Source organism: Amblyomma maculatum, chromosome 1 (assembly GCF_055883805.1).
Source record: "Amblyomma maculatum isolate TAMU_Amacu chromosome 1, ASM5588380v1, whole genome shotgun sequence".
NCBI classification, from domain to species: Eukaryota; Metazoa; Arthropoda; class Arachnida; order Ixodida; family Ixodidae; genus Amblyomma; species Amblyomma maculatum.
The window spans coordinates 56,595,397-56,619,493 of record NC_139344.1 but is presented as its reverse complement, the minus strand read 5'-3'; the positions used below and the strand labels follow the sequence as shown (position 1 = coordinate 56,619,493).

General features: G+C 43.3%; 2 protein-coding genes and 1 long non-coding RNA gene across 6 annotated transcripts in view; 2 read left to right on the top strand and 1 right to left on the bottom strand.

The window, feature by feature from the left end:
• Nucleotides 1-5: 5 nt before the first annotated feature.
• LOC146202427 (uncharacterized) lies at nt 6-5,390 on the top strand. Its single transcript, XM_084588185.1, has 3 exons — nt 6-478; nt 2,977-3,178; nt 3,554-5,390. Exons 1-3 carry the CDS (start codon nt 435-437, stop codon nt 3,734-3,736), a joined length of 429 nt encoding a protein of 142 aa, XP_084444311.1. The 5' UTR covers nt 6-434; the 3' UTR covers nt 3,737-5,390.
• Nucleotides 5,391-5,668: 278 nt separating this feature from the next.
• Nucleotides 5,669-19,430, bottom strand: LOC146202426 (uncharacterized). 3 transcript variants are annotated; one of them, XR_014703702.1, is made up of 6 exons: nt 19,292-19,430; nt 17,785-17,910; nt 11,042-13,247; nt 10,100-10,185; nt 9,801-9,866; nt 5,669-6,114 (listed from the first exon to the last, which is right to left on the bottom strand). It is a non-coding gene; the product is annotated as an uncharacterized LOC146202426 (long non-coding RNA). The 3 variants fall into 3 exon arrangements; XR_014703700.1 differs by having other exon boundaries at nt 5,669-6,110; XR_014703701.1 differs by lacking the exons at nt 17,785-17,910; nt 19,292-19,430 and adding an exon at nt 17,149-17,753 and having other exon boundaries at nt 5,669-6,110.
• A 2,257-nt stretch (nt 19,431-21,687) lies between these two features.
• Nucleotides 21,688-24,097, top strand: part of Gapvd1 (GTPase activating protein and VPS9 domains 1) — a 120,218-nt gene continuing 117,808 nt past the window's right edge. The window contains exon 1 of one of the 2 annotated variants that reach the window (XM_084588183.1): nt 21,688-21,793. The gene's annotated coding sequence lies outside the window, so the exon portion shown is untranslated. Of the gene's footprint in view, nt 21,888-24,097 lie in introns of both variants that reach the window. The other variant, XM_084588182.1, reaches the window with a different exon arrangement.

Sequence of the window (24,097 nt, the reverse complement as noted above, 5' to 3'; positions counted from 1 at the left end):
TGCTCGCATGGAGGAAGGAAACATCTGCTCGTGTTTGCTGGCGTTCGGTCGTGTGCTAGAATTTGCTCGTGCTATCGGTGCAACCTGCCCACGTTACGTTACATCATGCCGACAGCATCCTTCACCCTTCACGACAGGCAGCTTTTTTGAGCACCCTATCATGGGATGAATTTGAAGACATGCATTGATTTCAACGGGAGCGCGATATTCCAAAGCCTCGAAGGAACTTACGTGAGCGTGGTACCCTTCAACATCGGCGCCAACAGCAACATAGTGTTCAACAGGATTTTTAGATTCTAGAAAGAGGATTTCGGAGAGCTGCAGTTAGCCCTCCTAATTCCAAATGAGGTCATCAGTGCGCAGCGTGTCAGGGTCTCCGGCTCCGAGGCACCTTGGCACAGCTCGATTTTTACTTCGGTCATCTACTCTACGATATGACAAGTGGCTTGATCTGCAAGCTCTTCAGCGATTCTCCGAGGTAAGTAGCGCATGGTGTGGTGGCTGTGGTGACTTGACGGTTACAAGCCAAATTATTGATAGCAGTGCTTTCTGTGTCAAATAAATATGCCCGCCGAAACATGTAAAGCAAAGCTGACTGCCTGTGGCGTTTCAGTAGTCATCTTTGAATGCGAATTAGCGCTAATCCTGAGGTTCAGAGCTTATCAAAACAGTCTAACACTTGTGCGACCGCTTATAGCGCTTTCAAATTTAAAAAAAAAAAGAAAAGGCCGGAGCGCATTTAAAGCGATAAATTCCTTGTGAGAAGCGGGGCGGGATGTCTTATCATCCCGCGTGCACACTGCTACGCACTCTCGCGCTACTCATTGCACATCATCCCCATCAGCTTCCATGTGTGCATTAACGCTACCGAGCCTTCTACTCGATATAACTACGTCAAAACCCTACCATTTTGTAGTCGAAAGGCACCAATGCTCTCTTGCGCGTAACGACGTTGTGTCGTTTCTAGCAGGCGAGCAGTTTTGGCTACTGTAAAACATAATATACATTAACGATTGCAGTTGACTCGTGCCCAGTCACCGAACGTCTGCTGTAATCATTGATCTTTTTTTTTTTTTTTTTTTTTTTTTACGTCAATTAACTATGGCACACTTGTGCAAAGGCATATATATATATATATATATATACCCCTGCTCTCCAACTCGGTTGTAGAGCTTTGGGAAGGTGCTCTCTTGTCGACATCGAATTTAGTGAAACTGTTTAACGTCCCGAATGCAACCAGTGCTATGCTGCTTTTCGATTTTATCACTAGCACAGCATAAGGTCATCAACATAAATACTAGCACACTTACAAGTCAATATTTTTTTTTATTAAATTAGGGAAGTCCACGGAAACACAAACTGAGAAATACGCAAAAGGTTGTTATCAGCACAAGTTATTTTTTAATTTGCTTCATGTATTAGAAATACTCAACACAGAAATTTCATAAAATTTTATGCAATAATTTAAACAATGTAAGAAATTTTGGATTTGGCCCTTATCGATATGAAAATCTATATTTGACCCTACTTCGACTGAAGGAAATTTTTTTCAGAGTCGTTTCTAGTCTCTTTGTGAAAATAATACCTGTAAATGATCATACTGTGAACACAGCTGATGAAGAGCTGTAATATTCATTGTCACACAATCAGCAGCACTGATTTGCTCTAAAGGGAGCAAATAAATGCTTAGTGGGCTTCTGCTTCAAGCAAATATGTGAGGCTATTTTCTATTGGTAGAAATTAGTTGAAATGTGTTTAATGAAGAGCTATTTTAATTCAGTGCACCATTGTATTGCCGGGGAATGGTAGATGCACATAGGATGTAAAGCGACAAGACAGCGGCAAATATTTTCGTTTCTTGCCAGTTTCGGCTATTTGCTTATGTTGCTAAATGCAGAAAGCCGCTGCCAACAGGCTAAACTGAATGTAGTCTTTTATAAGTTATTTTGCTAGCTTTATGCACAAACTGCTTCGTCTGCTGCAGGCCTATGTTCCCAGTGTTCTTATCTTCTGGCTTCAGATTTTCCTGTTATCTCTTCGTATCCTAGACAGTGATAAGGAAGTAGCTATGGAGAAGCAATAATTGAATTTACACTCGCAGTAGTCCACCCTATCATGCTAAAGCTGAGAAAGAAAGCTTTCAAGAATAAAATAGATTTGGCTCATTTCCATCTGCACATCAGCAGAATCTGGCTCATTTTTGATTTGGCACATGATTTCTGTGAAATTCCTGGTCTTTATTTACATCCTTACTGTCTCAAACTGTTTGCAAAAGTGAGATGTATATATGATCTTTCAATTACCAAAAAAAAAAAAAAAAAAGAAAATAACCTAGTGTAGGTTTCTGAATTTCGCTTGCTTTGAAAAAAAAAAAAAAATCAAGTGTCGATGATAGTGTTGAAAAAATCCGGGAGCACTGCGGAATCTACACTGCAGAAATGTGAAAATCTAAGCGTTGCTGGTGCACACGGTGCATCATGTTTGTTCTCATCATTATGAATTAAATGCACCGTCATTATCATTGCTAATGTCATCACTGCTAATTCCAACTTCATTGTCATCGCTACTATCATCCTTACAGTAGACAAGGAGAATTTTGATGTGTGTTTCAAGATCCCGAACGTTGCACAGTTGGCTAAAGCGCTCGGATGGGGATGCGAGGAATAGAGGTTCGGCTCCCAGCGGAAACAGGATTTTAATTTTTTCTGATGGCATCATCATGACGTCATTTGATTGACAGCTATAGTGTGACCAAACAAACGAATGCCGACAGTATGAGCCATTAAAGATTTTCACCTTAAAATTGATGGGCCTGTACGAGGTAACACTAGTGAACTCTTCCAAAAGCAATGCAATAAGTATTATGCTACGGCACAGTAAAGAAGGTGCACACTGAAAGATTATTTTCTCATGACCACTTTATAGGGACTCTATAAGCGATCGTTGCTTGCAGCCGCTCCAATTTTTCCTCCTCAGGCGGTGCATGCAAAGGAAGGCCCCCATGCTCAACTGCTGGGGTTTCATCATGGCACAGCAAGGCAAATTTGTCGACCGTCTGTGGCTCAGAAGGAGGACTTCTCTGGGCACAAGTGGAGCCTGTGCAGAAATATCAGGCACTAATGTGTACCAATACCATAGTCTGCCAGTGGGCCATTTAAAGGCAGACGTCACGATGCAGGTAAGCCTGTTCAGTCATGTCTTCATTGCAGTAACTAGCTGTAATATGTTTTTCATATTCAGGGGAGTGCATTTCCAAATTAAAGCCTAACATCTCTGCTGCGAAAATTCCACAAGTACTTTTATATTTTTTGAGTTGGTTTTTGGGAAAGGGTACTCAATGACCCACCTCATGAAAAACAGCATTTCATCTGTAAAGAAACGTGGCACTTAAGTATGTGATGCAAGATTGTGTTAGCATGTGGCATTTTATAAATTTGTAGGAAAAAAATTGTATCTAAAAACTTGCAACTGTAATTACATCTCATTATACAAAAAGAAGAGGCACCTGTGTAGACCTGCATTGGTTATATTTTTAATTCTTGCTATCTTTTAGGGATCCTCAAGGAGACGGTGCACTTTGAGAACCTGCAGATCACCATGGGTCATAAATATGTCATCTATAGTGATGCAGCCTACCCCCGATGGCCTCTACTCTACAAGCTGTTTGGAGGTGCCGTACTGCAACCTCATCATGTTGCCTTCAACAAGGCAATTAGCAGTGTTAGGAAAGCTGTAGAGGGGGGTTTGGCAGCGTAGCATGGGATTTTGCTTTTATTGACTATTTCAAGAACCAAACTTTGAGATGGGAACAGGTAGGGCGCATGTATAAAGTTGCGCAATGAACTACCGAACATCTTTGTACAGCTGTCATGTGTCTATCTACTTTGTCTTGTGTCTGCCTCAGTTGGTCAATACCTTGTGCCTTTTCAGACATAAGTGTCGGCCTATGTCCTGCGGTCAAAAAATTTGGAGCATTTTTTTTTTTTTAGGCTGCCTTTCTCAGTAAAATATGGACAAGCATGGCAAGCAGTGACCTTCATAGTTGAGGCATTTGTCAACAGTTGCAAAATTCATCTCTGTATTCCTTACAGCAATAACTGCAGCATGCAGTGGTGCATATCTTGTAAATAGGGTAAGTGACCTAGGAAACTTGGACATCAGAAACAAGTGGACAGGAGGCTTGCAGACTCACAACTGGATTTTACTAAGTAACGATGACATATATAAAGTGCACAAAACCGCATGCTCAACGCTATACTTTTGCTTGCTGTATATATGTCCTCTTTCGGTTAGTAAAATACAGTTGTGAGCCTGTGTACGTCCATGTCCACTTCTGTTTCTGTTGTCCGTGTTTTCTAGAACAGTTACTCCATTTCCAAGATGGGCATCACTGCATGCAATAATGCTACCCAAAGATTTATGCTGTTCATTTGTTGACGCTGTTATGCCGAGATGCAGCTTTATGAATTTTTTTTTTTATGCGAGATGCAGCAATATTTATCTCGATTGATTGCAGCAGTGCATGACTACTTTCTCGTTGTTCTCGTCTCACAGTGTTCAACATGACATATTGTGTGCAAGGTGGCATTTAGGGTGGCGTGTGATAGTGTTCGTGTTCAAATGCAGGGGTTTTTGCCCGAGTGTTGTGTGCAGCAATATGACAGTTTCGGTTTACCATCTCGCTACTTGGCGAACTGAAAGGACGCGATGACTGGTTCGGCATTGTCTCCCATGCTCCTCTGACTGCGTGACCGTCTACCGGTGGACACCTGACAGCTGTGCTCCGGACCAACGGCTTCACTTGTTCCCAACGCTGACTTCGAACTGTTAGTGGCACGAGATGCTTGTGACCGCAAATATGCACTAGACCACCAGTCTGAACACTGTACATGAGTTGTGCCGCGTGGGCCGTCTCTAGTGTTTCACCCGAACGGTTGTGTATGCATTTGTGTATTGTCTAGATTAAGGAAAGGTGGCATCTGAGTTATAAAAGTGTCTGTATGTGTGAAGTGCCATCTGCTTTGGCGAACGAGGCGGCGAACCACCACAGCTTGTCTTCGTCAGGCCGTCTGACGGCTTCAGTGAGAACCTGTGCTACCAGATGCAAAAAGTGATGATGCCATTTTATGGTTTTTAACTTCATGCCGCTAATTCACAGCTCATATAATTATTGATTGCATGTGCTGCTAGAGTCATTATTCAGTTTTCTGTACACTACTGAATTAATTGTACTCTCATTGAGCTGTCATGTTGTCATCATGCCCGAGACGCTTTGCATTGTAGCCCCATCCAGTAGTGCAGCCAGAGCTCGAGTTTTACCAACGTTGGCATCAACGAATGCCGCAGATGCACTCTCCCTCTGTTTCCGCACTCTTTTTTTTTTTCATAAACTAATGTCGCCTTTGAATCTCCTAGATTTTAACCCTGCAAAACTGTGTCTAGTCAGGCCAAAGCTATCACTCATTATTTTTTTTTTGCAGCTGTGGGTTTCGTGGATCCTGAAAATCACTTCGTGAGCCCTTATTTGAGAAACACTGACCTATGATATGTTTTTAGCAATTACCACTATGTGACGGGACATTTTGAATTTCTTTTGGTGAAGTGGTGACCACAGGCCACTAACAGTGTTTTCAACGTTGTAGCCGAGGCTCACTTGAGAGAGGTTGCGCACATATTTTTTTTTTTCGAGTCATTGCATATGTTTACAATTCTCACAATGCAAATATTTCTTAAAATATGCAATTTAAAATTAGTGTAATGCCCTTTGCAGATAATTTTGGACCTGTATTTGCGAAACTGTACCTTAGCTACTTATGCACCATAAAATGCAAGAACAGAAACACACCGACAGCATTTGTGTTGCAAAAATGTATTTGGGATTTATTTGGCAAAGTGAACATGGTCGAGAGAGTTTTGGAGAAAATAAACTGGTGCTATCTGCAATGTGATATAGTGCCAACATAAATAACTTTCATTCTTTCATCAGCGCAATCAGCATCTTGTCAACTGATTGCCAAGATTTCACCAGCTGATCTCCACATGTCCATCTTCACACGGGGCAGTGTTCGTCACCATGTGCTGCATAAAACATCCGTGTTGTATTCTTCTACCTTCCTGGAATGAAAAGGTGCAGTGTTCACAGAAATTACTGTAAAATTAAAGCTGTTATGAGAAAGCTGGAGGTTGTTTAATATTGCTCTCCAGCTGGTATTGCAGTGAATAACTACGCACATGATTATTCATGAAATGTCTGGGCATGTGGCATACCCCTATATCATGGCACAGAATTGCCACTCCATTTGCTCCATTCTGCTCCCAAACTGCTTTTCCTGCTCTATCCTGCTCCAAAATGCAATATTGCTCCAAAACTGCTCTAAATTGGCTGTTTTAATGTTCTACCATCAAATTTAGTGCAACACGCAAACAATGTCTTTGCACCAGTGGCAAAGATATAACGCATCTAGCACTGGGCTTAATACAAACGAAATTTTTGTAAGGGAAGGAAGCATGTGGCATAATAAATATTTGTTTGCAAGTAAATTTAATATGAGTCACTGGCGATTGGAGATAATTGCAAAAAAAAATGCACTGTGCATGTGACGTAGCACCTCCTCTCAGCCTTTGGATCACCGGTGGAGGGAGAAGCAAGAGCAGCAAGCGAAGCAGATAGGCGCAAACTACCGTGAGTCGTTAGGAAGGAAACTTGTCCGACGGGAAAAACCACATGAGTTATTCTAATGGTTGTGGTCTAAGAACAAGCAGGCACCTATCGAGCCTCTTTTTCAGTAACAAGCTTGTCGGGCCTACGGCAGACAAAATCATACTTGAATCGTTATGGGTTGGTACTCCAAAGATGTCACTCACTAGGAAACGTCTCAAGAGTGTTGGAAAGCCATACAGGGCCTATTGCCAAGATTTAAAAAATGAGCCCCAGCATTGCTCAAGCAAAGAATGATAAAACTATTGGAAGGAGGTAGTGAAGTAAAAATGCTGAAGGATGAAAAGGCTACCCTTCAGTGCCATCTACATTTCCTGAAGGCACTACTGACCACTGCTCAGGAATTTATCAGCACAGGCATAGGATCAAAAAGGGATATGCACAAGATAGAGAGCAGAAATGTCATGTCCATTAATCTGAGCTCCAAATTAGTGGCATTGCTTGAGTGCATTGAAGTGGTAAACTTAACATTTGAATCTGTCAAGTCAGAATAGGCAAATGCGTTAGGTCACAAGGTCACACTAGGTGTTCAGTTATAAAGCACACCAGCAAGCATTTTGTTTGCTGGCTAGTCTGTTTCAAGTTGGTGGCCGTTGTCTTGTCAGAAATGAGTGCGAAGTTGGAGAGGCATTGAACTTGCATAAAAAGGAAGAGCTCATCTTTTTCTGTCAGAAAGAGAAAAACAATTACTAGAATTATCAGAGGCATTTGACCTTAGGAACCTGCTCCAAAACTCTTGTCTCATTGCTCCAAAGCTGCTCCAAAACTCTTGTCTCGCTGCTCCCAAAGCTGCTCCAAAATGCTTGAGCCTGCTTCCACCCCTGACCTATGTATCAGACCCATTGATGACTGTCTTTAGTGGTAATGGCACATACCCACGGCGGGGAATAGGCCATGGTATATAGCAAGTACAAAAGGTTCATGGACAAGCAATTGGGTATTTTGATAATTACGAATCTTAAACTAGAATTTCATGAAAAAAAAGAAAGGAAAAGAAAAGGCAGTGAATTCTCATTGTAGCAATCTACCTGGTGTGATTATATAGTTGTGAACAGAATTGCACACAGGTTGTAGGGTATATCCCTTGGCACTTGCCCCGAAGGAGAGGAGAATAAACACAAATAGCATGCCTGAGTAATCACCATTTGAACGATCTAACAGTCACTAACAGTGTTTCACAAGGAAGCCTGCTTTGGCCACTGTTGTTGAAAGTGTTCATCAAAGACATTGCCCACATCGACATATCCATTAAATTTGTCGTACATATATAGGGTGGATCTGGTACATATGATATGGGCGTGTCCAGAAATCTAAAATATAAATCGAGAGACAAAAAATAATTTTGGGAAACTACTGTCGAGCTCACGCCCTGAAACTCTGCTAGGTCTAATCCGACTAGCTGACGTCGCCCATGTCCAAGGACTCCAGGCCGTCATCTTTGCGGATAAGTTGACACCTATCTTGCACCTGTTGGATATTTATTAGTTTTGCCACCACCACATGCAGATGACTGTTCTATTATGACGGGCACTGATGCAGACACGTTGACAAAGCAAAGCCTTCCTGTTAACGTTATTGTTGTGGTTTCAATCAAACAAACTTAATATAAATTGTTCAAAGACAACGCTGATTATTTTCCCAGAAAAAAAATTTTTTTTTAATCGTGCTGTCAGCAATGAGAGCCGGAACATTACAATTGTAGGCTCGCAGAGAATACTAAGTGTCACGTTCAACAGCAATCTATACTGGGACTTGCCTGTTGCTGGCATAAGCAAAAGATTTTCCATGGTATTTGATGTTATTTTATGTCAGTGAACGCTCCTTCTGATGCACATTGAAAACAAATTGAATCATTTTTTCACATCAACCAATGCATTAAGACCACAGTGGAGGGTGGAGTAAACAATAATATAATTTTGCCATCCTTTTCTTGAGGATAAATAAAATTCACCAAATGGGTAATTGCGGCAGAAATGTCTCTATAAAATATTACTTCTGAGCTTTTGCGTTGATTATGCACATGCACAGCAGCATGCTGCAATGACCTAAGAGCTGGAAATGCATCACGCGTCCAGGCAAACATCACACAAAAGTGTGAAGCCGCAAAAAGAAAAAGCATGTGGGAACTTCCCACGCTTTGCCCGATGATGAATACATTCTGGAGAGGGGTGCCTGAGGCCACACCGCACAGGAAGATACGGTGGCTGTTTGGGAGAAGGGAGACATGGCCATAAAACCATTACACTGATCCATTAGGAGTTGAGTTCTACAGATGCTGTTTTGATCCGCTGTATGTGACATCAGACATGCCCTGTGTTTTTCTGGCAGACAGACTCCTTGGACTATTGCAACGCTATCAAAGTGAAAAAGGAAGTTTCTATGTCTCCTCGCCTGTTCCCAAGGTATGACTGCAGGAACATTGCTTACCAATACTGTTTGATTGACTGGCTGATTGACCCGAAGAGATGTGCCGTGTTTTATTGGCCAAAGTTCTGTGAGAGGGCTGGATTGATTGTTTAAAGGTTTCTTGTGGAGTAAAAAAAACAATACTGGCCCTGGGCAAGAGGCTCAATAGTCTATCATTGCTATGAACTTGCTTTTGACCTCTTGCTGTTAAGACCTTTGAAGTATGTACATAAGTCTGCAGAAGTGCAATCAAATTTCATTGTTTTTGTTCTCTCATCTTCGAAACGTCATTCTTCTCTCAAACCGAAGACTCAGTCATGCCACCAAATGGAGTGTAGGTTCAAAACAGTCTGAGACAAGCATAACAATACACAAAGCATTGCGATGGTCTCGTGAGTGTGCACCATGAACATGAAAATTTGTGAATAATGTGTTTTCCTACTCATTTATTTCATTTATCGCTGCTTTCATAGGCCATTGCATTTTGTATAATGCACTGTTGCTGCTGCTGGTCCATGCATAGTTTTGGCATGAATGCAAAAGCTAACAACTAGGTTCTAGTGCAGTTGTACTAAGCAGTCTTGAGTTTTAAACTATAGTAAGTTGTTAAGGCATTGAGATAAATAAAACTTTTTACAAATTGGTGCTGCTCAAAATAACGTAAATATGTCCTCACCCCTCAAGGGCACTGACTGCAGGCTTGGTGTTGACGGCAGCGGCTCCACACTGTGCAGACTTGTGGCTGTGCCATGGAAGCAAGCAAACAAATGAAAGAAATAATTATTTCTGCAGCCATGAGATCTTGGGCTGTTTTCCGGTGCATAACAACATGCACGAGCTTACTTTAGCACTCTGGCTACACTTTGTACACTGCAGTAAGAGAATCAAGACTGAACATTGCAGTGCTTTGTAAATAGCTGTAACGTGTTCAACAAGAACATTGAAGAAAGTAATATAAGAAGTGTTGTCGCTTACTATTCCGGGAGTTGTCATGATTGCTTTCATCATCATGAGTCTCTCTGGGCACCATGTCATTCAGGCACTTGCAAGCTCATTTTCATCTGAAAGGGAATAACCATATGAGACACAGATGATTGGTAATTAACTTGCCAACATAATACAGGATCTAATTGTGCAGCTGAAAGTTGCGCCAGGACACTAGAAAAGTGCCACGACGCAGACACTTGCCTTCATTCAATGCAATGGTCCTTAACAAGGACCCTTTTTTATTTTCAGGTGTTTTTATAACACAATGAGCAAACCAGTTCTGCCTCTGCGACTTGTAAATGCTAATAAGACTTCCAGTGCCTGAATGTTTTGTCCAACAGCATAAAATGCTTCATTTCACGTGCTGACACAGGGACACAAGTTCATAAGCTTGGAGCAAAAAAAAAAATTAAATGACCTCTTGCACTATTCGGCTTTGGCACTGCATTCAGCATGTGCTGTTAGCTAATGTTGCCAGACAATTAATTGTCTGAGAAGATAAAGTAAACCATTTTGCAAACAATTTTCATTTATTGTGGCTCCTGGTGGCTGTGCACATTTACATGCACATGTAAACAAAAGCAGCTACACGACGTGTATTATATTATGCAACTCGAGCCATGTTCAGCAAAAATGCTGAAATATCATGTATCTAATTCGCACAACGTAAGTGGCTTTTTACTTTGCGCTGCTATTCCCCAGCAATCGACTAGGCGGTGTTCAGACGGGCGGGCCGTATGTATCGTGGGAAAGCATCATCCACCACCACTCCTACTCGGAGCGCACGCGATCGGCAGGCGCCGAGTCATTGCCATTCCGAGCTACTCGAAAGTGCCGTTTTCGTCACATATGATAACTAATTGTTCCGCTCGGACAGTCCGCTGTCCAGTCCGATCGTCTGAACAGAGAAGGTAGTGGGTAGTGACTTACCAGAATCATTTTTTTTTTTTTTTTTTCTGACGCTGGATGGCTTGCAAAGGCCTTTGCGAACGCCTTCATTGCGCAGCGGAGCGAGCGCTCGTTCGCCGTCGGCGGATCCCTAGAAATCGTTGCAACTTCTTTCGACGGCGCCTTCTCCCTGCGCTGTACAGTGTATGTACAGGATGGTCGATCTCGAGCTACTTGCTGGTCGTCCGCCGCTTGCGCATGATGTTGTCTTGGCACGGCCGGGGCAAGGGTATTACAGCATTTGATGACGCCAATGCGAAAACGGGAGAACTATGAGGCCCGTTGCGCACAGCAGCACTCTACAAGCACTCGTAGCACCATCCCATCGGCGCTTGGCTTAGCTTGGCGGCTTGGCTCCATGGCTGCTGAAATCTCGTGAGATCTCGCGAGATTACGGCAAGCTGGACGTCACGCGGCATACGTCTCCGGAGTACGTCTCCAGCGCCTGTACGTATCGGCAGTTTTCACGCATGCGCAGTAGGCGTCCGATACGTCTACGTCTGTACGCCGCGTGAACAATGGGAACTTTTCTCCTTGAGTCACGCTCTCCGCCGCCGCAAGGGGTGCGACCTGCTCACTGTTCGCTCCGCATCTGCTTCAGTGGCGGCGGGTGGCTTTTGCCTGGTTTCGCGCTGTCGCCCGCGGGTTTCGTGGTGAGTGCAGCCCCTAAATGAAAGATTACAGAAGGTAGATGCTGCAGCGGCATCCACCTTGATGCTGCAGCGGCATCCTGTCAGCGTGCTACACACGTGAATGGAGTCTTTATATTAAAAAACACTGTCGCTCAGCAAACGCTCGACAAGCATATGACATGTATTGCGGCATTGTATCTACTTTTGTTCATTTTAATCTGAATTTTTGCCCAAGCCTGTACAAGAAGATGAATAAAAAAAGTGAATGAGCAGTGATCACATCGAAGCTTCTTCAAGGCAAACATAACAGCAACAATGGAAAAACCGTCTTTCAGCGCTAGATGAGAAACCATCGAGGTAACACCGAAGATGAAAACAATTTTATAAAAATGTAATGCAAGTTGCACAATGCTTACATGACATAGTGTTAGTAGTACAACGTCAGAGTAAACGATTTTGTTTTGTTTTCAATTTTGCTATAATTTATAGACCAGCAAACGTTTTATGGTGTATTATAAACATTATTTTAATTTTGCAAATAAACGTTGGTTTAATGAAATGTTTACATGATTATTTCATGAAAAAAACAGGAAATCCATTTCAAGCACTAATTCCTAGCAATATTTTCTTTCTTTTTCTAGTATGTTTTTGAACTAATAGTTCCTTGTAACTATCTGTGCAGTAATACCTGCCTTAGAGAGCAATCGCTGCCCCATTATTTTGGTAGAATGCGTTGCTTCCCAGACGTCCGACGGAAGTCCGGTTATGTTCGATATACGTACAGCGGACGTCCGTCGGACTATCGTTCGTGGATCCGGATCGCGTCCCACGGACAGCCGGAGGCGGACATTCGGACGTTTCCCGGAACTTGCTTGCAGGGTCCGCTATTGGTGTAAAAACTTGCCAATAACATTCGTGTAAAGCTCAGCAAGCATGTGCCTTCGAAATTTCAGTCACTAGTGCTCAATGCCTTTGTCGCGAGAGTAAAGCAAACAGAATATGCAACAGGTTCGTTTCCTGTTGTCAGCTTTACTTTCACACACAAAGCACTGAACAATAGTGTGCAATTAAAACTTCCATCAAAGAGGCACATATGCTAGCTGAGCTTTACACAAATGCACCATTCCTGAAAACATGCGAAGTGCATAGGCATACCAGCATGCGAGGTTGTAAAAACAGCATTTTTTTTTTTTTCTTTCTTGCAAAAACTGCATGCATAAATAGTCTACACTAAAAAAATATCCACGTTAAAGCTGCATGCAAACATAGACGGAATGGCATGGTAAAATGCAGGCCAACTGGAGTATTAAGAATCTACTTGAATAATTTTTTTTTTAATTATCCTTGGCCGCGACAGCTCTTCCCTTGGGGAGGTGGTGGAGGAAAAGGTATTTATTGAAACCTAATATTTCGGAATTAGCGAGGTGATGATCGTGTCCTCTGTGGGAGGCCTCCGCAGGCCGGGATTCCAAAAGCTGCTACTATCCTGTGCATTCGCTCGATCAGCTGTTGCTGGTCTTTCAGGCCAAAGATGGAAAGAGCAGGTTGGGCTCCTCCTGCAATAGAAGGGAAAATGAAATTCAAGTTATCTGCGCTGAACTTTGATTACACATCTCCAAAGGCAACTGCCAGCTTCCTCAATTGCTTTTTCCAGATGGTACTGTACGCATGCATCTCCATTCAGAATTGTCACATACTACATAGAAAGGTCATATAACTGCAGCAAAACCCATGCAGAGTAACAAAAGATACAAACGTAGTTTGACCAGAACCTGGCATTCAGTATTTTAATGTTATGTCGTATCTTTGAACATGCCACTCTGACCAAACATGGCATGTTATGCTTGCTGCTATGTGCCCTCATCAATGCCCAAGACATGGAGTGCACATGCAGAGAAACTAAGCGTAAATGATGCTGTATATGAACATAAAGCACAGCCAGAGCATTGCAGTATTACACAGGTACGCATTAGCGGCAGAAACCTGCATTTTGAGCGGATTAACAGGCAGATTTCTAAAGTCATTGTTCCTGCTCTGAAAAGAAGTGATCAATAATAACATCATTTAAAATTGTTACCTTTTTGTTCTGTAAACTGCACGTTTCGCTGGTTTCCATGTACCCTCTACCGAAGACATTCCCTGGGCGTGTCAGGGGTATATCGACATCAACATCTAGGCTACAAGCGTCTAGAAAGCGTCTCCTTAGAGCAGCTGCGACGAAGTAACTTATCTGATAACATGCAAGCTGCTGCAGCAGAATAAAGATAGACATTTGACATGTGGCTAAAGCCCAATGTGGAAGCATAGCCCACCGCAGTGATTGCGCAGTGTTCATGCTTCTACAAGAGTTAAAAGTAAAGTTATTTGTTTACCCACAGCGCTATATGTGACATTGCAATAGCAAGGCTTATAGTTACACAAAACACAAAAAGCTGACAACCACAAGCTCTCCTGATGTATTACCGGCAGCATGCAGCATGGATGTTAGTTACTGAAATATGGTTGCATAATTCTGGCAACCAGCTGTGCATGCATGTCATGGATTTCTCAACTACGCACAACAAATTACAAAAAAAAATAATGGTATTTATAAATGCAGCCAGCTGTTCACAAGAAACACTGTAGCTTTTTTAGGTGGAAGGTAGTGGACGCCAAAGAAACTGCCCCTGTCCAAGGCCCATAATTTTCCCTAAGTAATATCGAGGACAAAAGTGTGTGGACTACACAAACTGCAATCAAAGCAATCAAAGTTGAACGTTAGCTCTTTCATGTGTGAAAGAGAAATAAGGTCACAATTCGTTTACATCGCGATTCTAGTCCAAAATCTCCAGACATACTGTCCAGAGACTTTCGCCCCCGCAGTATAAGCCACCCCTTGGGTAAGAAATTAGTAAAAGAAGTGTATAAAAGACATGAGTGCTGTTGGACAGCCATAGCTATAAAAATGGTATTGACATTGGAGTACTGCCTTAAGGCAGGGCCTAGGGCATTACAAAAGCAAGAGTTAGTGTCCGCTGGTCCTCATTTGAACGAACAAAAACAAAGGGGGGGGGGGGGGGAAGAAATCTACCTCAACTACATGTTTTGTGTGACATCAAGCGGCAGTTAGCATTAAAGATATCACACAGTTTTGTGAAAGATTTGGGAGTGCTTTGCTGCTTTCTTACAGGATTGGACAAAAGAGCTCACCATCTTCAGAAAGGCATGTTATATAGAAATGAAAATAGTGAATTTACTGCATCTGGCCACAACACCTTGCACACGGAGAGGAAGATGTACTGAAAACTTTATACATGAATGTACGTATTTACAACAGGTGAAACAATGACCATGATCTATGCCGAAGAGGCAAGAGATCAAAATCTAGCTCAGAACGAGTTCTCCAGGCCGCGGGGTCCAGTTTCATTAACTTTGGGACTCCGCCCACATTTCACATCCCCAATAACGACGAACTCACACATGACTGGCTAACAAACATTTTGGCATGACTTTCCACTTTCATAAGGTTCTTCACCCTCTCCCTAATACAAACAATGCAAAAGGGACAACAAATTCGTTTCACAACAAACGGAATTTAGAGAATGGACCTCGAAATAATTGGCTCCTAGGTCCCATGCCAAACTCTCTCCCCTAGGAAAGAAAAAAAAAAAAAATTAAAACCCATCAAAACGGAGTCCCACGTGTGCAACCATTGCCCAAAGCTTGCACCCTTGGCGGCTCCTTTTACAGGGCAATTATCGGCGTCTGAGTCAGCACCATTGCGGACCACATCAGAAGAGCCAAACCACATCCTCCCGCTCGGCATCATACCGTCACTGTTACACACTTGCCCTTTTTCAACGCCGCCATCTCCCACCATTGTTGGCATCCAGGGTTGGAATCCTCAACGAGACCCACTCAGCGCGCCTGCACTGAATAATTGTCACTTTTATGGGCTCCCCAACAAGGAAGAGGGCCTTACACCCTTCGGCCTGGCAGTGCTTTTTTCTTTGAACGATAAGCAGTTCTTCCAAAAGAGGTGCTCGTTTCAAAGTTGTGCTGCCTCCGGGTGATGGGTCCAGTCAGCGTACTAAGGACCCCTTAGTATGCTTAGTACTAAGGACCCCTTAGTTGGTGTATACTGTTCATAAAGCTCCTTAAATAAAAATGAGCTTCCTACATGACGCAGCAACGAGAATTGCCTGCCCCCGCGTCTTCGAGTGCGACAGCAAAGTACTCAGAAGAAGGGACTTCTTTCCCTCTCTGCCTACGTTTCCGTTAAGCACTGTAGCTGCTGTAGCTGCCTCTCTGTGCGCGTCTCCCCGCCTCCTGCCCGAGGGCAAGTGGGAGACGGCCGCAGCTGGGCATTGAACAAGTGACCCAAAAAGAGTAGACTGTAATAATGATGCCTAGCATACCCACCGATCCCTTACAGAAATCATTAAAAGAATGAAAGCAACACATCAGATAACGCTACAATGTTTCTAAGTGCGAAGTCGACAACTCCAAGTCATATAAATATATGTACATCTCCGCACATTAACTAGACAGAAACAGTGCAGAGTAAACTAATAACTCAGTGTCTGGCAACACTATTAAAAGGGGATAAAGGCCATGGGGGGCTACGATTATTAGTACCGTTTTGCCTTTAAACTACAATAACATACTTGTTGCAAGCTTAAAATCAGATTCACACCTGTCCCACCCACAGCAATGGAACACACATCTGACTCAAGTCTGCAGAGAAAGAGCAAGCTAGACTATTACAGACACACTCTTGGTTGTTTTTCTGGCATTTCTGAGGGTGAAGAATCTGACTTGTCAGTAGCATGTATATGAATAAGAATCCTATGGCAGTAAATGCATCAGATTATCTGGAGTGGCTTTTCTTTGCTGACCACATATGAGGTGAGCTATAATTTATCCAACTTGGCCAAGCTTTATTCTATGAATAACAAAGCTATAGCAGGTACACAGTCGTCCACTCTTAGGCTGAACATGCGAGTGCGTGGCATGCACTTTTCGAGATGCCACTGCATCCATCACAGCCGCACACCATAGCGAAGAGGCAGACAGCATGAAGTACCAGCCTCTAGTCCCTCTACCGCCACTGGGGTCCCAAACTAGGGACCCTTTGTTTTTGCCAGGACAGGCCCCCTCAGGGTCAGCTAGTGCGTAACCTCCTGTATTTGTATCTGATGGAAATGTTTTCCACCACCACCCACAATACGCAGCTGCGCATCATAGCAGATGTGAAGCAACAGCTCCTGGTCCTTCTACGCATAAGCCACTTTGCCTTGATGCATGCCTGCGCACCATAGTAAAGAGGCAGACGACATGACGCAGCAGCTCATGGTACCTTTAGACATGAGCCCCCCCCCCATTGTACTTCGATGCGCACCATAGCAAATATACAGACTATGTCACACAGCAGCTCCTGGTCCCTCTATGCATAAGCCATTTAGCCTCAATACGCACCTGCGTACATGAGCAAAGAGGCAGACGTGAAGCTGCAGCTCCTGGGCCCTCCATGCACAAGCCACTTAGCATCAATGCACGGCTGTGCACTGTAGTAAAGAGGCGAATGACGTTAAGCAGCAGCTCCTGGTCCCTCTACACATCAGCCATTTTGCCTCGATGCGCATCTGCACACCGTAACAAACAGCCAGATGTGACAAAGAAGCTCCTGGTTTCTCTACACATAAACCACTTTGCCTCAATGCACGTCAGCACACCGGAGCAAAGAGGCAGATGACATGAAGCTGGAGCGGCTGGTCCCTCTACGCACAAGCCACTTAGCCTTGATGCATGGCTGTGACGGATGCATTGCTATTTTGCAAACTGCATGTCACACATTCCCATTCAAGCTAAGAGTGGACGACTGTGTAAACGTAAAATACTGGCTATTTACTTCAATGGACAATGACAAAAAGTAACATGGTAATTTGCTGCATGAAGTTTGTTGAAACCAGTTCTACATCCTACATGTAAACAAGCAAAAAACATTACTGTCGAAGGGATGTCCTGTGTGTTTAAAATCATCACGCTCAAACAACTTCAACACTGACAATCATGATTCAATATTAATAATATAGATAATGATACAATACTCACTTTTAGCCATACCAAAGAAATGAGGATGCAAAGGGATGTTGCTGTTTTTTCCCCGTGGATGACAGTTTTCCATGCTCAAAGTGCTGCTTCCTGTTGGCCTACGAAATCGGCTACAGCAAATGGCATCTGAAAAATTTATGGAAGCCTCATGCTAGTCTTCAACGAGAAAAGCATTGCCATACAGAAGCAGAACACCAATACTTTTACAACACACTAAAAGCACCAACTGCGGTGCTGTTTTTAGGATGACTAGGTACAGGTTTTTGCTGTAGGAAGCCAAATGTTAGCCTTCAATAAGGAAAGCATTCTCATACAGAAATAGAACACAAAAGCTTTTACAACACATTAAAAGCATCAATTGCACAAATGCTTGTAAGATGACCAGGTACAGGTTTCTGCTATAGCCCACATCATGTGGCCAGTGGTTATCAGAAGCCTTGTATGTGAGTATGATGCCATAGATTCAATTTATGGCTCTCACTGTATTAACAAGCATGGTTTTAAAGCTACTTCAATATGATCATCTAAGAACATGGTAAGAGCTTTCAGTGCGACACATAAGCTCAGTATCATGCACTATAAGGTGCTGCATGGCTCTGGTGTAGCTTTGGCATTATCTCGCTGTCAATAATGCAGTGAAGTTCTAAGGAGCCTTTGAATATCTGTACGGACAAAGCAACAACAATTTTGTTTTCATCTCACTTTTGCTCAGCTCGGTCTTTTTTTTTTTTTTTTTTTTTTTTTTTTAGAGCCCGCGGCTTGCATGGCCTCCCAGTATGCCTGTTTTGTATAAAAGAAGGCGTTGCAGGCACCAGAGCTCACAGCCCAACTGTATCGCGGCGGCGGTATGTCAAATTCGTGCCAGAACAGCGCAGAACAACGGGTCAAGAAAAAGACAAGTGCTGACTTTTTTTTTCTCTCATCTCCTTGTCCGGTTGTTTTGCGCGGTTCGGTCCCACGTGCATAACCAACATGCGCAAGGTGCTGTCCTGGTTTGTCAAAGCTGAAGGAGAGTACTAAACCATTAGTTATTTAGTAGCTACAGCCATTCCTTCTAGAAACTGTAGTTGCCGTAAAGCTCAAGAGAGAAATATCAGCGGCTGTCCATAAAAAAAAAAATAATAAAAAAAAAAACCTCGCGACGTTTTCACAAGTGTAGGCATGTCGCACGATAGGGTCGAGTGCTAAAGTTTTCTCGTATAGTTTTTACAACTCAGCACGTTGCGCATGGTTAACAAATCAACTCCTTTAAAGCCCAGGCAGGCACCCCTTTATCAGAGACTAAGTTGCGCGGCTTACTGGCGCAGCGTCCAGTAATGCCGAGAAAGATGGCCCTCAGACTTGAGGCTGCACTTTAGTTAGTCGGCGCGGAGCTATTCTGTCAGTCTCGCCTAAAACACTCGACCGTTCGGCTGCTGTACAGAGCTGTTTCCTTACCCAAAAGCGCAGCACCATCGGTGCATCGAAAAGTTCCACTAAAGAAACAAAAGTTCGGTGAAATACTTACTTTGGAATCGGCGGGTGAACAAAGTGTGCCAGCCGCACCAAGCCACAGCAAAAAGAATGCTAGCAGTGCATTACAGCCGTAGGTATTTGTAACTGCGCAGAAAATGCAGAACACGGAAACGTGAAGCCATCTTCCATGACAAAACTTCAACTTGTCAGGTGGATTGGATTGGCTCACTTCAGATTTTTTTGAGGATAGGTTCGGTTTCGTTCTTTTTGAGCTTGCTGCTTGTTGCGTCTATTCAGCCACTGATTAAAATTTCACCGAAGCATCATGGTAGAAAAATGTTTAATGGTCATTTAACTTTTAATCAGAAATTTTTGAAGGAAGAATTCAACGATGAAACATGCGGAAAATTAAAAAAAAACTGTTTAATGGAAACGCTTTCTATCGCATCGATTCGCTCTGGCATCATATAATGCAGACTTGACGGCATTACTAATTTATACGCAGTTCAGACGTTCAGACGAGCACGACGACTACAAACTATATCATAGCTGTGTAAAAGCGAATCCAGTGGCGGACGTACGGCGGCTGTCCGCTGGGCGAACGGATTCGACCATCCGCTTTCGTATACGTACGCCGGAATTCCGGCGGACGTCCGAAATCGGCCGCCGAGTTGCGGCCGAGTTCGGTTGTCTGTTGGACGTCAGTGGCCGTCTGGGCCGGGTTATTACACATTCGCCACTGTTACTCAAGGGACACTCCTCAATAATGGATATAAAAGCTTTTCTCTGTGCTATTTATTCTGAGGTGACTATAGGAGTTGTATGTCGCGCTGTATTGCGCGCCTATAGGCACCTAGTGTCGACACCGACGAAATCATTTCAGCTCTACCGCAATTAGTAACCGAGGAACTGGAAGAAGTGATGGTCACTGTCACGTATTCTGGTTTAGCTTACGTCGCTGGATACATTGTGAAGTTAATCAGTGACTTCGGGTGTGACGCTTGTGCTATCCTTCTTGAAACCAGCGAAAGAAGCAGCCCCATGTACACTATTCTGCGAGGACAAGATTCTAGCGGACTGCATTATCCAAAACCAGAGTTTGTAGCCCTCTTGGACAAGGTTGTGTCTTTTTTTGAAAAAGCTGTCGTGCACCTACCAAACACAAATGTCCTTGAAGTCCTTCAAATCTTAATCCAGCCAGCACTTGAGAACTCACCTTTAAGGCATTGACAATAGCCGAGGTCCGCTTCTTTAATATGTGAGAAATTTCTCAGACTCCTTCTTGTCAATTATGCTAAGAAGGTGACAGACAGGAACGAAAGGCCAGCTCCTTATGTGCACAAACCGCCCAAAAAGATTTTGAGTCTAATTTTCTAGCCGCATGCACCGTTTTGATGAATGAGTGCAATGTGTTAACTTTGAAGGATATTTTTTTTATTGCTTGCTGCTATTTTCAATTATGCATATCTGTTTATGCCCATATTTCCTTGATTAAATGTTTTCTTTTTTATTACTGGTATTAAACTGACTACGACTGTCTACGTGTGCGTCAGTCGAGACTACGTATACATCTGCTGTCTTTCAACTATACTGACTTATTTTAAGCGAAGCTAGAACAGCTCACTCCACTAGACAACTGAAATTTTAACTGTATGCGTAAATTTGTGCTCCTTACTCTGAATCTGAGACGTGCTATGAATTTTCGTCAGTGGCTGTTTTGCTCTAAACGAAAACGGCAGTGGTTGACAGAATACTTTGAATATCCACCGAACAGTTTGCCATGCAGACTAGCGTCAGGTCGCGCTATACCTGCTTACAGCTTTCAAAGGCACACTGCATAAAATGGTACATATAGTTTTGTGAAAAATTTAGGGGCAAAAAGTGTTGATGTAAGTGCACCCGAAACTTCATTCGACCGTGCGCGACAGCACTGACGAAGGCGCGCGCGCTCTCGCGCGCACGCGCATTATTGACTGTTTTATTGCTCATACACGATAAATCAGACGCTGATTACGGCTTCTTCCTATAAGCCATAAGGGCTGAAATATCAGAACCTGCCGGTTGCAACCGATGCGGGCGGAGCGAAGAGCGAGCGCGCGTTTCCCTTGCGCGTGAACGGCTGTAGCGGAGGAGCAGCAGTGGGGCGGTGGCGACCCCACCGAGGCGCGGCGGGCGGTGGAAACAGACCCCATTGGAGAGGCCGTAAGAGAAGAGAGAAACGCGCTCTCCCTCGAGACCGGCCGTGGTTAACGTTGGGCCGTGGTAGTGTAAGGTTACAGACTGAACTAGTAAGGTGTAAGGAACTCTATGGGTATAGTGCCTAGAATATACTATGGGTTACCGGAACTACTATGGTCTAGGCTTAGTCTAGGCGGGCTTTCTAGCCACCATACGGGAGTTCTATTAGCGTTGATACGGGGGGGGGGGGGGGGGGGGGGGGGGGGAGGATGAAAAGTTGGAAAGGGCGTCGTCGTGACGTCAAATTCTGTCGTGTCTCCGTCATCTCCGTCTCGCCGCATAGCGGTGCAAATGCGAAGCAAGTGCAACAACAATGGTGGGTAGTGGGTGTTGGAATTTATGAATTTGTGTTGCGTGTGGCAATGTGCTCCTTCCAACAATTCTGGTATTAAACAGCCCTTAACCGAAAGGTAAGGCAACCAGCCATTCAGATGGCATCATTTGCTTTTAGTGAAACTGCACTACTTGTTACGTGCACCGAAGAGTGAATGATCGAATGCTTTGCGACGCATCGATGTCGGCCCAGTGCCTGGCTATCGCAATATATATATATATATATAGCGTCGGCAAGACTGCAGCACAGTAACCGAATTACTGGTAGTTATGTACTTTATGATGCTAGGAGATTGATTTCGTTGTCATGTTATGAGCCTGATTTACTGATGTCGGAATGGCTATACATTTAACGACCTACTATCCAGCTATGGCTCCTTATTTTATTTTCAATGTATTATGCTTGAATCGAATTCGCACCTTTCCTGTTTAACCGCATTCATGAGTGTCAAGTTGCTGTTGTTTCAGTTTTTGTTTTTAAGAATCAGTGATCAGCAGTCACACTAGCTTTTTCACGGTGCCAACTTTGTCAAATCTTCCCGTGAAAGCAGGGGGCTACCAGAGGAAAACGAAGTGCGGTCTGCTTAACGCATTTTGGTGTTTATTTTACCTGTGCTCCTGGATCACTTCGGGGAAGGAATTTGTGTCATGGGGCAATTCGCTTAGGCCAGCACGTTGGATGTGGGTAACCAGTGGCGTTGTGGGAGTGTTCTCGTGAAGTGCTACATGCGAATCACGCGATCGATGCCGTTGTGCTCAACGAAACCTCTCCTTGTTGCCGTGATTTCAAAATGATAGCGCGTGGATAATGGCATAAAATGCGTTCATATTCACCATATGTCATACGCATCGCCAGTTTGATTCAATTTTCAGCTTGCTGGGGCTCCCTGCTGCAGCTCTCTGTGGCCAGGTTCCTAATTTACAATGTAGAACACTGCGTTCTGTGCGCACGCATATTGCACGAGTCCTGTCGTATGCCTTCGAGATTCCAAAGAATCTTTTGACTTCATGTGTTAGCGGCTGATAACATTTAGGAAATTGTGTTTTTCATCTTGTTCATAGCAGAGTTCTTTGTATTGTGCAGGAGTGTTACTTTTTTTAGCCTCCATTTTGTGGTCTAGGCAACTGATGCTTGTTGTGTCAAATGAATAGCATTTTCAATGGTCTGAATGGAGTTACACGTCAGTTATGTGGGTACAGGCATTTCATTTTCATGGTTCTGAAATTGCTCATTCAAACTAGTTTTCCGCCATAGAATTCACTGTACTGCAGACCAATAATTTAAATATTAGGAAGTTTGCATTTTGTGTTACTTTTCAAAGCATAATAGCAAATGATTTCAGCGACTTAAAAGCAATCTGCCATGCCTAAGCAGTCCCTTAAACAGTGTTTCTGTAAGGAAGAAATGCTCTATCCTGCATGATGCACTCATCAGAGCCTTCAGTAGGGGATAAAATTGTGAGGCAGTTATTAATTTTACTTATTAGGTGCATCCTTGATTCACTGATGATCCTGTAACAAGCAGTTGCCCAAAAGGCCAGGCAGCCACAAGCCCGTAAAACGGGCTTTACTACTTATAGAACAGCAGTTGGGAGGCTGTTTTCCTAGAAATATACCTCAGTATTAACTTTATTGAAGCTGCAGTTGTATCCACACCATCGTGATGCTTCCGCAGGAACTGTTCTTGATTTGGCTTTCTGCTCTTTTCTTCCTTCGCACATTGCTTGCGTCATCTGTCAACTGTCAAGCAAATCATTCAGCATGAGTTTTAATGTGAAAGCATTACTTCGCCATGTTCACAAATTGCTGTTTGCAGGCCTCGTCAGCAAAATCATGTCTGCAGCAGTTGTAATTGAGAAGTAAAGATTGATGAGTGGTTTCAATCGATAGAGGGTGACATAATGTTGTGTCCGAAAAAATAATTTGGCCAATAAGTTAATTAGGTAACCAATTAGAGGCAAAAATGCAAAAGTAAAGGTGAAAATGGTCTTATTAGCCAATGGCTTGGCACCACATTTGAATGAATCAAATACTAAAATAGTTAATCAAATCATTCAATTAAGGTGACGTCAAGGATGTGACGTAACGCAACCTGAAATCGAGCCAAAAAAAGGGCATAGGAAGGGATTGGCACGTAATTTGAAAGTACCAAAGATTAGAGTAGTTAATTAGGGCAGTCAATTATTGTAACGTCTAGGATGTGACCTCACGCAACCGGAAGTAGAGCCAAAAAAAGGGCATAGGAAGAGATTGGTGCGCAATTTGAAAGTACCAAAGACTAAAATGG

Bases quoted from the DNA above. Each gene is read 5' to 3' on its own strand.
- LOC146202427 (XM_084588185.1), top strand. From the start codon at position 435: ATGACAAGTGGCTTGATCTGCAAGCTCTTCAGCGATTCTCCGAG. The intron at 479-2,976 runs GTAAGTAGCGCA...TTTCCTCCTCAG, and splicing joins CTCTTCAGCGATTCTCCGAG to GCGGTGCATGCAAAGGAAGG. The intron at 3,179-3,553 runs GTAAGCCTGTTC...GCTATCTTTTAG, and splicing joins AGGCAGACGTCACGATGCAG to GGATCCTCAAGGAGACGGTG.